Source organism: Suricata suricatta, chromosome 4 (genome assembly GCF_006229205.1).
Source record: "Suricata suricatta isolate VVHF042 chromosome 4, meerkat_22Aug2017_6uvM2_HiC, whole genome shotgun sequence".
In the NCBI taxonomy this organism is placed as follows: Eukaryota; Metazoa; Chordata; class Mammalia; order Carnivora; family Herpestidae; genus Suricata; species Suricata suricatta.
This window is the reverse complement of record NC_043703.1, coordinates 66,940,202-66,954,429: the sequence shown is the minus strand read 5'-3', so window position 1 is coordinate 66,954,429 and position 14,228 is coordinate 66,940,202. Positions and strand designations below refer to the sequence as shown.

At 43.1% G+C, this 14,228-nt stretch overlaps 1 protein-coding gene across 1 annotated transcript in view; it reads left to right on the top strand.

Annotated features, from left to right (window-relative positions):
* KL (klotho) overlaps window positions 1–14,228 on the top strand; it is a 48,465-nt gene that overhangs the window by 31,871 nt on the left and 2,366 nt on the right. Inside the window, exons 2-4 of the mRNA XM_029936863.1 lie at window positions 5,498–6,008; window positions 6,733–7,001; window positions 12,816–13,917. Coding sequence (XP_029792723.1) covers window positions 5,498–6,008; window positions 6,733–7,001; window positions 12,816–13,917 — 1,882 coding nt within the window. The remainder of the gene's footprint in view (window positions 1–5,497; window positions 6,009–6,732; window positions 7,002–12,815; window positions 13,918–14,228) is intronic.

Here is a 14,228-nt window from a genome sequence, read left to right as displayed (position 1 = left end):
CTTATTCCTCATGTATGACCTTTCTGGATTTCAGCTGCATGTCTGAAGTGCTCAGCTGTGTTTCTCTACTGCAGCTCTCTCTGTACAGCCTTTTGTATTCGGCTCTCAGGCCGGTGGCAGCTGCTCTTTGTGAATCCCTGCAGAATCTAACCTTCTTCATATTTAGCCAAGGACTGTCGGGCAATCCTCACGCGGGAATCTGGGCCCTCCCTCTGCATCCTTCTTCTCGTCAACATGCTGACCTTCAGCAGCCCATATCACTGACCTCCACCTTCTCAGCCCAGCAGTGCTGCCGTGTATTGCTTGGGCTTCATTTACCTCACCCAAGTCTGGAAACTGAACCAAGTGCTCGAGTGGACATGGAGCTCATCTCCCATGTTTGCCTTCCTTCACTATTTTTAAATACCCAATTTGTGTGAAAGTTTGCATTGAGCTCTGTAAAGGGTACAAATAAGTAAGTGACAAGGAGTGATTTAACCAGAGAGAAAATTTTATATGTGTTTATGGGATTTACAGTATTTCACTTGACTTCTAAAATGTGGTGATAGTGATTAGCAGAAAGAAATATAAGATTTATTTTTTTCTAGATCTTTCAGAACTTAGATTTCAAAATCAGCACTGAGGCTTAGAAGGGAGTGAAGGGCATTTTGTATACCAGTGTCATATGCCCCAAATTGGACAGTTAGTGCATTTTGAGACTATGCAGTATTATTCTTAGAAGCCTACTATGTCAAATTCTTTCTAATTTATTTTTGTGATGGTGTGCGCCTGGTGTTTCTGTCTTTCAAGGTCTCAGAAATAAAATACAACCAGGGCATCTTATGAGAAAGTTTTTCTATTCTAGCTCAGAAACATGTTTGCTTCTGTCCCACACTCTTTGATCTGGTTTTCACTGCCAGCCTTCATTCCTCCATATCTGTTTATTATACATATTGTGCCCCAGACACTTTGCTAGAATCTGAGAATAGAGAGATAAAAGATGTAGTCAATGCTTTGGAAACACCTGCAATCCAGACATTTGAATGAGTGCAACACAATATGTTGAAGGTCTTTGATAGCAGCTGTGGGGACACATGGAGTGGACATGTTAGGGTAGAGAGAGAGAAGATGTCAGGGAAGACCTCCCAGAAGGGTGATGTCCGAGCTAAGTTTTGAAGTAGGGTAAGCTGGAGGGACTGGAGATAGGAAAACTTGAGAGAGATGCACGCAGGCATGGAATCCTAGGGGATTTCAGACCTTCGTGGAGGGTTCGATGCACCCAGGACTCAGGATTTGAGGCAGAGACCATAACGCACCACAAAGACCAATTGGGCAGGGGTTATTTAGATCACAGCTTTCAAATTACTATCACAGACAGTTAGGCAGGGCCAGCCAGCCAGCTCCCATGGGCTATTTTCCTTTTTTAAATTTTAAGTTAATAAAAAAACCACCTCTAAAGCAATACATGTATTGCTCTGAAGCAATGCATGTGTATGGTAGGAAATAAAAAAAATATAGATAAGCAAATTGAAGGAATTATACTATTCACAATCCTGCTACAGAACTTCTATTTAATAACTTAACAAATGATTTCAGAGTTTTACATACGTGTTTTCCTTTAATAAAAAGTACTGTTAAACTCTACTTACTGCTTTGTAGCCTGCTTTTCAGTTAGTATTTTACAAACAGTTTTAACGTGTAAATGGACATCCTTCTGTATTATTTATAATATCTGAATAGTAGTACATCTTTAGTCATACCATAATGTGTTAAAATATGCATATATGGGTGTGAATGTATTTGAATATTAGACATTTCTGTTGTTTCAATATTTTGCTATTGGAAATAAGACATAGATGAACATTATTACATACATCCTTAATTGCTTCCCTGAACTCTTTTCAATAGCTTCATTAAATCTCCGTCTTAAAATATGTTTGTAAGATTAACGTACCTGGAATAATTAGAAAGCAATGCAAAACCAAACATAACCATGTGCCCCTCTTAATTGTCCTTAGTTGTTGCCACACCTTAAGCTGTGACCTTCCAATGCCTTGCCTTATAGCAGTTGACTACTCAAAGCTACATCAGAAAATGAAGGTGAATGAAGCAGGCTTCAGTTCTGTTTCATAGACAGTGAGGCCTCCATGTGTCAGGGAGGGAAGCAGGGAACACCCAGGGAGCTCAGTCTGGGGAGAAAGGCATCATTACCTGAAGTAGATGCGAGAGAGGTGTGCCTGAGACTCAGAGGGCACCCAGAAGAGGGACATGTAGCCCAGTGTTGCAGGTTGGGTGGGGGCGGGGCACTTCCTGGAAAAGATGCCATGCCTGGGATGACCACCAAGTTGGGCTGCTGAGGACAGTGGTCAAATAACAGATCGAGTAGGGATTTGGGGAGTGGGGTGATGGTTCAGACAAGTGACATCCCAGATGCTTTCTGTATTAGTTTGTGTGCTCCAGAGAGACAGTTCACTCTTCCTTCCCCTTGTTGTTCTCCTCAGCCCCTCGATGCATGGGATGATGCCAACCCACATTGGTGAGGGTGGTCTGCTTTACTCAGCCTACCGATTCAAATGCTCATCTCTTCCAGAAATCCCCTCATGGACACACCCAGAAATAATGTTGTTATGGTTTTTGTTAAATTAACATTTGTTAAGTGCTATATGGTGAGCCTCAGTTCAACAACAGAGCACAAGAGAACTTGAAATAGAGAAGTCTTTACTCACAGGTCCTGGAGGAAGTACTCAGCCTTAATGGGCCACAGGGGCAGGTCAAGGCAGAGTGCAGACAAAGAGAGAGGCAGGACCTAAATACATGTCTTGATTAAGGTTCCTAGGCAAGGGCCGGACTGGTCAATTCAAACCAAAAAAAGGATTCAAACCATCTAAAGGGCCATAAAGCACAGGTGCTGGGAGCACGGGGAGCCTGTGGATCAAGCGCTGTCAGGGAGGTCATGTTACATTGCTTGTGATCCTGCAGGCTGCTGTCTAGGGCGTGCACTTGCAGGAGGGGCTGGTGTCAGTTCAAGGTCTGTCAAGGCTGCTTGGCCAAGCAAAATGGCTGCTGAGGTGGCATTACCATGGCATAGTTTAGGTCAACCCTTGACAAGCATTTTATTAGCTAGATTATCTAGGGGTCCCTTAGGCCAGTCAAATTGACACACAAAATTAACCATCAACTTCCCAATGCTGCAAGTATATACTTCTCTAAAATAATCAACTACTTAGTAGACATTTTTACTTGTGTCATATCATTTGATCCCCATCGTGTCCTTGCAGGAGAATAGATGCTGTCCCCATTGGTACAGAGAAGTACCTGAGGCTCACACTGGTAATGGAGGGGGAAGATGGGATCCCAACCTAAGGCTCTTCTAATCAAACCCCAGGTGGTATCACTACCTCACTTGGCTGCTCTTAGACTGAATTCCCTGGAGCTGCTCTGCTTTCCTTTCCTTTTTTTTTTTTTTTTTTGCCTGTTCATCCTTTAAGGAGAGAAGGAATAAGCATTCATGGAGATGTTACCATATGCAAACTCTCTGTTAGGGGTTCTTTGTAAATTATTTACACCTCATTCTTGTGGAAGACAGAAGGAAGTTAGTCTCACCTGCCCAGGTTAGGTAGTTTGGTTAAAGGCGCACAAAAATGTGACAAGGCAGGAATTTTATCTGACATTAGAGACTATGTGTATACGTCCATGTGGCCCAGGGCATTGGTTTTCTTTCCAGACTTCCTTCACACCGTGTCAAAGGATCCAAGGTTAGAGGAGTGGTCCATTAATGTAGGCCATTCTATGGAAGGACTCCTATTTCCTCTACCTGCAAAACTGACCCAGATTAGGAAGTTCTTGGGTTGCTCTCACTCTTGCCTGGCCCCTTATTTCTCCATCACAGCACTTGGTTTGTCCAGGTGTGTCTATTAGACTTAGAACATGAATGTCTGTGGGCCTCAACTGGGTCAAGTTAGGAAAATGCCCTGGTCTGACATCTTGAGGCCTAGCCTGAGCTGTTCCTTTTCTTTTCTATTTAACTGTTAAACGACATGATGAGATTTCTTAACAACGGGAGGAGAGATATCGGGTGAAAGAGGGGAGGAAGGTAAAGATGGGGGACCTCACAAAGCCAGCAGCCTAGCATGACTGAGCCTCCTTTCTTAAACCGCATGGGTGAATGCTACTAGTCTTCTGATCAACTTTTATTCTCCCATTCCTCCTCAGCATATGGGTAGCTGCTTCAGGTCATGAAAAAATATATTCAGTGGAATGAAACATCGTAGATATTTACTAAGAAATAAAAATGAAAGTTAGACATAAACTATTTTATTCCACTGAAATATTTGGCTGAACTCATAAGAACAGTGATAAGATCATTCTTGGACACTTGCACTGAAATGAACCACAGAAGAATATTTAGGAAAAATGAAGAGCATATTTGGCATACTGAGTGAAAGAGCTACCTCAGGCCCAGGGAGCGGGATGAAATTGGCATGATGATTTTGGAGACTGTGAGTCAAACAGAGAACTGGAATGGGGTTTTCAAGGAGGATATATTAGGAGAGTAAAAGGCCAATAAACAGCCTTGTGTGTGTAGAAAAATATGGAGATTAAATCAAGGAATTGAGAAGTCAAGAGACACTTGAATCCATTAAGGGAGGAAAAACCCTGTAATCCTCACTGTTCTTCATAAATACAAAGACAACAAGTGAAAATGAGATCTCAGAAGTCAGTAAGATTTTATGGGAGTATAAAGTCAATCTTAAGGAAGCAAAGCCCATTTCATTGCTATAGGAAACTTCCAGCTGAGAGCTGACTAACAATGGACATCTGATCTCCTCAAAGCTGAATTTGGGTGATTCTTGCTCTTGGCTGGTACCTCGCATTTCTGGGTCCTGTGGGAAGCCAACACTGTCCCAGAGTTCCAGAGGGTGGGCCGAGGTTAGATATTGGAGTTGACCTTTCACTTTATTGTGCCAATTCTTCTCAGGGAAGACTTAAAATTAAGAATAAAGGGAACGTGTTAGAATTTTAGTTGTGAGAGATGAATACAAAATATTAAATTGACTCCAACAACTCAAGTCACCTCAGAAACTCCCAGTCTCAGGATAAAAAATATATAATCCTATTTAGAAATTCCTGGTGTGATCAAAATGCAGGATTGGTTCTTTTCATAAAGCCTATTAATTAAAAATTACATAATCCAAAGTCAATTAAGTAATAAGATATTATAACATTCTTATTTCATTAACTTCTCAAAGTATAAATAATAACTTGAAGACAAGAAATTCACGTTTTCCACTGGCTACTAAAGAACAATAGAAATAATTCCAGTCATGGTAGCAGCTCACTGTGGGCTGACCTACCCCTGAAATAATTTATTGTTTCCAGGTGATTTTCACATTGTAGGGTGATTCATTAGGTTAGGCTTGATGAGAAACAGACACCAATAGAGTTGAGGATTCAGATGTGTATTATATATTTCTGCTCACAATCAGAGATAAATTCACCATGGCTTTTCTTTTTACAGGCTCATGCCAAAATCTGGCATCTCTACAACACTTCTTTCCGTCCAACTCAGGGAGGCCAGGTCTCCATCGCTCTAAGCTCCCACTGGATCAATCCTCGAAGAATGACTGACCACAGCATCAAAGAGTGTCAAAAGTCTCTTGACTTTGTACTAGGCTGGTTTGCCAAGCCCATATTTATTGATGGTGACTATCCTGAGAGCATGAAGAATAATCTTTCCTCTCTTCTTCCTGATTTTACCGAATTTGAGAAAAAGTTCATTAAGGGAACAGCTGACTTTTTTGCTCTTTCTTTTGGACCAACCTTGAGTTTTCAACTATTGGACCCCCACATGAAGTTCCGCCAGTTAGAATCTCCCAGCCTGAGGCAACTCCTTTCTTGGATTGACCTTGAATATAACCACCCTCAAATATTTATTGTGGAAAATGGCTGGTTTGTCTCAGGGACCACCAAGAGAGATGATGCCAAATATATGTATTACCTCAAAAAATTCATAATGGAAACGTTAAAAGGTAGGATTGGGGATAAAATTCTAATTTCTTGCCAAGAGCCACAGGAAAATCTTTCAGATGATCTGTAATAAACTACATGAATTTGTAGATTTTAATTTTACTAAGAAATTCATTTTGGCAATAGTAGAAATGCATTTATGTAACATCTTACTCGTTTGGGGACTTGAGGAACTTAAATTCACTTTTAAACTGATTTTGTAAATGAGAAACTGGGTTATAATGTGTGAAATAACTTGACTGTCAGAATTATTAATTTTTAGATTATATTAAGGATTAGTAAATCCTAGGGTATCCAGATCTCGTTTTTGGGTTTTTATTATTTGCACTGAATAAAACATTTTTTTAAAGAGAAAAGAACATCAACACTTTCTGAAGAAAATACTAAGAAGTTTATGCTTTTAAAGATTTTATTCACTTATTTCAGGAAGCACAATGCTAAGATAGAAAGTGAAACAAGACCATCTCTCAGGCCCAAAGACCACCTACTGGAAATAAAAATATACCAAGTAAAAACATATTGGAGATAAGCCTGTTGGTGAAGACGTTTGTTTGTAGAATTATCCAGGTGTGACAGCTGTTTATTAGTAGGAAAGGTCCTTGGTTTACCAAACAATAACCATCATACATAACTTATTTCCATAAGCAGTAAACCCCTCAAATGCTCATGAATCGTGAGGCCAGTGCCTACTAGGGCTCACGTTGTTCTCCTCTCTTCTCTTTGCAGCCATTAGGCTGGATGGGGTGGACGTCATCGGGTACACAGCCTGGTCCCTTATGGATGGCTTCGAGTGGCACAGAGGCTACAGCATCAGGCGTGGACTCTTCTATGTTGACTTTCTAAGCGAGGATAAGAAACTGTTGCCAAAATCTTCAGCCTTGTTCTACCAAAAGCTGATAGAGAAAAATGGCTTCCCTCCTTTACCTGAAAATCAACCTCTAGAAGGGACATTTCCCTGTGACTTTGCTTGGGGAGTTGTTGACAACTACATTCAAGTAAGTCAGCTGACAAAACCAATCAGCAGTCTCACCAAGCCCTATTGCTAGTAAGTAGTGCTTCCTTATTAGGTTGTCATGACACATTGTCCATTCTTTGGGCCAAACATGATTCCTTAATGAGAATCTTCAGGGCACAATTTTGAACACCCTTCTCTCCAAAAACCTTCCTAACTTCCTCTTGTACTTTAAATCAGTCCCAAAGGCGGAACAAACTTAAAATATATGAATATTTAATATCTGAAAAGATAGTAAAAAGATAAAAATACTCCCTTTTAATACAGTGGTTTTGGGTGCTTTTTACAGCGGTTGAGTTCTTCCATAAACAAGATAAGACAAAGAGCTTCAAATTTTCTGAGATCTCAGTGGAGCTGCTGAGCCTGAGGCAGGAACATTAGGCAGAGTCCTCCCGGAGTTTAGCTGCACCCTGTTGCAGAAGCATCTCAAGCAGTGAAAATTCTTGTTCCAGTGGTTCACTGCTTGAATTTTCATTTCTAGAACTAGTTATTAAAATGGTAAGGAAGTCCTTCAAAATGGTCAACCCACATTTATTGAGCACTTACTATTTAGTTATTCCTCAATATTGTTTTTAACTTCCCAATTTTAAAGGAATTTGTTTTCTAGAGTTTGATGGAATATCTTAGTATGCACTTATTAGATGCTTAGCCTGCACAAAGCCCTGTGTTAATTGCTGGAGATGCGTAGTTGAGGGGAGTGCACACTGAGGTGAGTAAGATTGACCGCTGATTTCAAAGAAGTCTACTATTGGGCACCTGGGTGGCTCAGTTGGTTAAGCGACTGACTTCAATTCAGGGCATGATCTCACAGCTTGTGATCTAGAGTCCTGCATAGGGTAAGCTCGAGCCCCACTTCAGGTGAACACAAGCCCTGCCTTGGGTGAGCCCTTCTTCTCTCTCTCTCTCTCTCTCTCTCTCTCTCTCTCTCTCCCTCTCTCTGCCTCTGCCCCTCATGGGATTCTCTCTCTCTCCCTCTCTCTGCCCTCGCTTATTTGTACCCTCTCTCAAAAACAAAAACCAAAAAAGCCCAAAGGGGTCTACTAAGGGAGAATGATGGATACACAAATGATATAATAGAGTTAATATTTGCACAGGGCACGGTGTTAAGGGAGCAGGTGGCAATAGGGTGTTGTTGAACAGTCTGATTGTGAAAATAGAGATCAAGACAGCGACATGGATGCCAGGGCAGCTCAGTTGGTTAAGCCTCCGAATCTTGATTTCGGTTCCGGTCATGATCACTTAGGTCATGATCTCATGGTCTCTCTCTCTCTCTCTGCCCTTCAGCCACTTTCATGCTCTCTCCCTCTCTCAAAATAAATAAATAGACATTAAAAAGAGACAGAGACAGAGTGTGGTATCCATAGACAAACAATGGCAGTTAGCATGCTGTCGGGTGTTTCTAGCCAACTGACTGGTCCAGTACGAGAAGAAAAATAACTTTCCCTCTACCCTTCTGAGTTCTTAGCTGTGACTCCCTGTAATTAAAGACAGACTAAAAAGAGAAAAACAAACAAGTTTATTAACATGTGTACCTGATATATACATGAGAGATACTCAGAGAAGAATAACTAAGTCCTTGCGCGGACTTAGAATTCAGGTTTAAGTACCATCTTAATAGAAAAAACTGGAGGTGGAGGTAGGATCTAGATCTCTTAGGGAAGAATAAAAAAGTCTTTAGGAAAGATGAATGGGCCCTTGGAAGAATAGATGAGCGCCACAAGAGTTTCTGACAAAGCCTGCCTCGGTTTTGGTCTGGTCTCCCATGACAAGACTCCATCTTCCCTAGGTGATGAAACTCCCGGGAGGGATTGGTGACAACCGAGTTCCTTTTGGAGCATCGGTCTGTGGGCATGTACGGGGAGTTCAGAGAAGGTTTTTCTTGCATTTGCTATTGGTTTAGTGCTTGCAGCTCAAAATAATCAGTATACCAGAGGGACATATTTTGGGGGCAGGCCCTGAACTCCTACAGTCACGTTTTGGGGTGGCATATTCTGTTACCCTTCAGTTCAAAATAAGTATCTGGAAGAATGGTTGGATCTGAGGGAGGGTCTTTTAGTTGAAATGGGTTGCCATTCTCTTGTAGATATCAAATGGTAGTATTTTATTTATAAGGAAATACATAACAGTTTCCTGCATACATTTTTGCTGGGTTGTATTACTCTTAGGTCTTTTGAAGACCTTAATTTAAAAGACTTAGTTTTGGGGCACCTGGGTGGCTCAGTTGCTTAAGCATCTGACTTTGGCTTAGGTCATGGTCTCATGGTTCATGGGTTTGAGCTGACAGCTCAGAGCCTGGAGCCTGCTTTGGACTCTGTCTCCCTCTCTTTCTCTGCCCCTCCCCTGAGTGTGCATGCTTTCTCTCTCTCTCTCTCTCTCTCTCTCAAATAAGTAAATAAACATTAAAAAAAAGACTTAGTTTTAAGCCTCAGACTTAACCCCCTTCTTACATTTAAAAGGAGACTGAGGGACATGTATTAACCAGGATGTCTGAGTGTAGCTCTGCCCTGTTGGGTTTGGGGTTTTCCATCCTCCCCTTTCTCCTCCCTCAGCCCCTGCTCCTAGAACCTCCCTTTTCTAACTTCTCTCCTGCAAGTGGGATCCACAGCGGGGTTCAAACAGGGCCTGGAGGTGCAGAAGTGGTGCTAGTGAGATGGGCTCCCCGCCCTTCCTTCCTCCCCTGTAGTTGTGCTCTGGGTGGGTTGGTCCCTGGTCTTTGTTCTCACTCATGACCTTGTGCCAGGCCCACTCCCTGGTGGGCTCTGTGCCTCTTGTCACTGAGGGCATGTGCTCTGTCCTGATGTCTAATGGCAGCCTGAGCCTGGGCAGGTAGCTCTGGTTCAGTTTTCCAGGATGAGAAGTTTCCACCAGCATCTCTTTGCAGACAGTGTGAACTGGGGAGGAGGGGGACACTGGAAGCAGCCCCTCCCCTCCTGCTCTGCTCTGCAGCCTAGGACTGTGTTTGCCTTGGGAACTGGTAAGTGGTGAGAAAGTTGTAAGAGGACAATCTATTTCCTCAAGAGAGCAGAGAAACTCTGGGCAGATGCGGCAAGTATGGCGGTGAAGAGGAAGGGAGGTGGGGAGAGAATTGCTTTTTCTACTCTGCAGGGGCAATTGTTTTAAAACTTGATTTGAAGCCAGCTAGGCATTGGCCCTGGACCCTATCTCTGAGGCTGCAATGCCATTTTATCCCATCACTTGTGTGTGTGTGTGTGGGGGGGTCTCTGTTCCTCCACCCAGTGGAGCTCCCCAGTCTCCCCCTCACAGGACCAGCCAAACACAAACCAACTCACTCTCAGACCCTTGGTAGGTGAACTTCTCCAGAAGCTCTCTAGTGGGAAAAGGTTGCAACTGCTGTTTTGTTCTTTCTGCTTTTCACCTTGAGCATTGCATGATTTTGGCAGTGCCTTTGCTAAGAGAACTTCCTGACCAACAGAGTAAAATTAGGGCAGTTCTGAGGAGCATACGCCTGTGTTTTCATTTACAAGCTGTTCTCTGTACTTTCAATACATTGGATTAAAGTCCTGAGACGTAATTTTTAAACCATTGATATTTATCATTTCCCTCCTGGCTGGTATTTCAAACCCTCAGTCAAATAACCCCTAATATTAACCCTAAAAACTTTGTAAAGGATGTCCCAGTAAGCCCTCACCACCTGTCTGAAGTCTGACTTCTGGCTCGTTCACATGGATTGTCACAGTCCCTGGACCTGATTTCCCATCATAGTGAATGTAGGTACAGAACCTGTCACATGCCAGGGACCTAGAGCCTCTTTAACAGTGGCCACTAATAGGAGAAGGTTCCTTCCATAATATACTAGATACATTACTTTATAACCATTTCTTCCAATAGGTTCCACTTTATTTTTTCATTTTTTTGTTGTTAAGAAAGTCAACAAATTAATGGAGGTTAGATAGACTTGTGTCTAAGTACTTATGTCTAAGTCCTGTAATTTCAAGAAACAGATGTTCATGCCCCCCAGAAACTGTACCTTAGTCTCTCATATTTGTTTGCATATGGACTGAATAAAAAAAAACTGTCGTTATGGAAAAATTATGGTAGAAAATGTATAAATTTAGTCTAGTCAACTCAAAGCTCTATAAAAATAAGCCAAAGAATTCCTTCAAGCTATGAACACTTTCACTTCAAAAGAGCACACAAATATTTTCTCTTGCAAAGCTGAGGAAACAAGATTTGCGAGTGCATCACAGTGGAAAAATACTTCTCACAGCATCCCCACGTACCAGGGGACCGCGTGTGTGGGTGATCTACAAGAGACAGTGCTCCAGAGAAAGCAATTTCCCTCTGACAAGCTGGGGTTTTATTACTTTCCTTTATAAATACGGCACCAACCCCTCCAGAAGAACAATGCCTTGGGCCCCGCAAAACGCAGTGACACTTGTGCTGGGGTCCCAAACCGGAGTTTGACCCCTGCTTGCGGACAGAGAGGGTCAAACCAAGGCACCTGTTTGAACAGGATTGTTTCTGAGGAGAAAACTGATTCAGTCCAGCGGTTCCTTCGGACGGACTTTTCAGTTTGTATTTTCCTCCATGGTTTACGCATAGAGGGAGGATTTTATGATTTCGGTTTTACAATGTGTCTGGTTTTCCTAAATACCTATTTTTATTTTGGAGGCTTATCGATCAGATGATTGACAACCATTATTATCACGATCATGACATTACATTACCAAAAGATCATTTAGAAGGACATAAAAACTATGTGAAAATAGCCCGGTATGTGTAAATGACAAGTTGTTCCTCTTTTCCATATTCTCTATCACTTTTACCGTCAGATTGAATTTGTTAAATCCTATCTTTGACACTAAAGCCAATAAAAGGCAACAGTCATGGGTTTTTAGCATGTTCTCTACCTACAGCAAACTCCAGTTTAGAACATGATTTTAAGAAATCTGATTTAATTTTATTTACTTGTTTTTAAAAGTATATTTTAAAAAGTTTATTTATTTTGAGAGAGGGCAGGGGAGGGGCAGAGAGAGAGACGGAGAGACAGAGGCTCCCAAGCAGGCTCTACACTGTCAGTGCAGAACCCCTCACAGGGCTGGAACTCAGGAACTGTGAGATCATGACCTGAGCTGAAACCAAGAGTCCCATGCTTAACGGACTGAGCCATCCAGGTGCCCCCAAGGTTTAATTTTAAATACAGTTTTGCATTTTCTGACTCTAACTCACTCAGGTTTTCAGCTTTATCTTTTTGTCTATTTTTTTAAATTTGGGAGTAACATTTTTATATTAAAATACAAATGTTTGGGGGCGCCTGGGTGGCTCAGTCGGTTGAGCATCTGGCTTTGGCTCATATCATGATCTCACAGTTCATGGGTTCGAGCCCCGAGTTGGGCTCTGTGCAGACAGCTAGCTCAGAGCCTGGAGCCTGCTTCAGATTCTGTGTCTCTTTCTCTCTCTTGCCCTTCCCTGTTCGTGCTCTGTCTCTCTCTGTCTTTCAAAAATAAATAAATGTAAAAAAAAAATACAGATGTTCAAAAGTACTTTGTTTGCTTAACACAGACCAGAGGTGTGTGAGAAACACTGTTTGTCATATGAAACTGTCATTTGTTACATCACTGAAACAGTTCAAGAGTGAGAGCTAGGGATAAAACAAATATTCATGAAAAAGTGGAATTTTTTTCTTCAGGAACTTAACCACTTGGGAAGAATGGTAGCAATTTTCAGCCTAGGAGGGCTCTAGTTTTGCTCCTCTTGTTAGTTTCTGGAAGGGATTGTGCAGAATGGCCGGTCCAGGCCGGCCCAGTGAAGCTAATGCTTACTTCTCTCCCGGCAGGTGGACACCACTCTGTCTCAGTTTACCGACCCGAACGTTTACCTGTGGGATGTCCACCACAGTAAGAGGCTAATTAAGGTGGACGGGGTTGTGACCAAGAAGCGGAAGTCCTATTGCGTGGACTTTGCAGCCATCCGGCCTCAGATAGCCTTACTCCAGGAGATGCACGTTTCCCATTTTCACTTCTCCCTGGACTGGGCCCTGATCCTGCCGCTGGCCAACCAGTCCCAGGTGAACCACACGGTCCTGCACTACTACCGCTGCGTGGCCAGCGAGCTGGTGCGCGCCAACGTCACCCCGGTGGTGGCGCTCTGGCGACCCGCGGGCCCGCACCACGGACTGCCCCGGCCCCTGGCCAGGCACGGAGCCTGGGAGAACCCCCGCACCGCCCTGGCTTTCGCAGAGTACGCCCGGCTGTGCTTCCAGCATCTCGGCCAGCACGTCAAGTTCTGGATCACGATGGGCGAGCCGTCCACACGGAACATGACCTACAGCGCCGGGCACAATCTTCTGAAGGCTCACGCCTTGGCCTGGCGCGTGTACGATGAACACTTCCGGGACTCTCAGAAAGGGAAAATATCCATTGCCCTGCAGGCCGACTGGGTAGAGCCAGCCTGCCCTTTCTCCCAGAAGGACAAAGAAGTGGCAGAGAGAGTTTTGGAATTTGACATTGGCTGGCTGGCCGAGCCCGTTTTCGGCTCTGGGGATTATCCACGTGTGATGAGGGACTGGCTCACCCAACGAAACAATTTCCTTCTACCTTATTTCACTGAAGATGAAAAAAAGCTAATCCGGGGTTCTTTTGACTTTCTGGCTTTAAGCCATTACACCACCATCCTTGTAGACTGGGAAAAAGAAGATCCAGTGAAATACAATGATTACCTGGAGGTGCAGGAAATGACCGACATCACCTGGCTCAACTCTCCCAGTCAGGTGGCAGTAGTGCCCTGGGGCTTACGCAAAGTTCTCAACTGGCTGAAGGTCAAGTATGGAGACGTCCCCATGTATATAATATCCAACGGCATAGATGATGATCCGAGGGCAGTCCAAGACAAGCTGAGGGTATATTACATGCAAAATTATGTAAATGAAGCTCTGAAAGGTAAGGAGCCCTGGAAATGGCAGCCCCTTGAAGCTTGTCACCTGAGGACACGATACTCCTTTACACACCCATTGCCACCTTTGAAGCAAAGAGCTTGCTATCCATTGTTGCCACACCAAAAAAGTCCAAAAGAGAGTTAGTATTTTCCCCTCAGGATAATGGAGTTTAGCTAAAAGTCCGAGATCCTAGCCCAAGTGGGGGAAATGCCGTGCACCTGCTGGGCCCACAAAGGTATGGACTTTCTTGTCCCCCATTTCAGATGGCTTCACAGCAGTTTTACCTCTTTCATGTGCATAAAGATTTAACCCAAG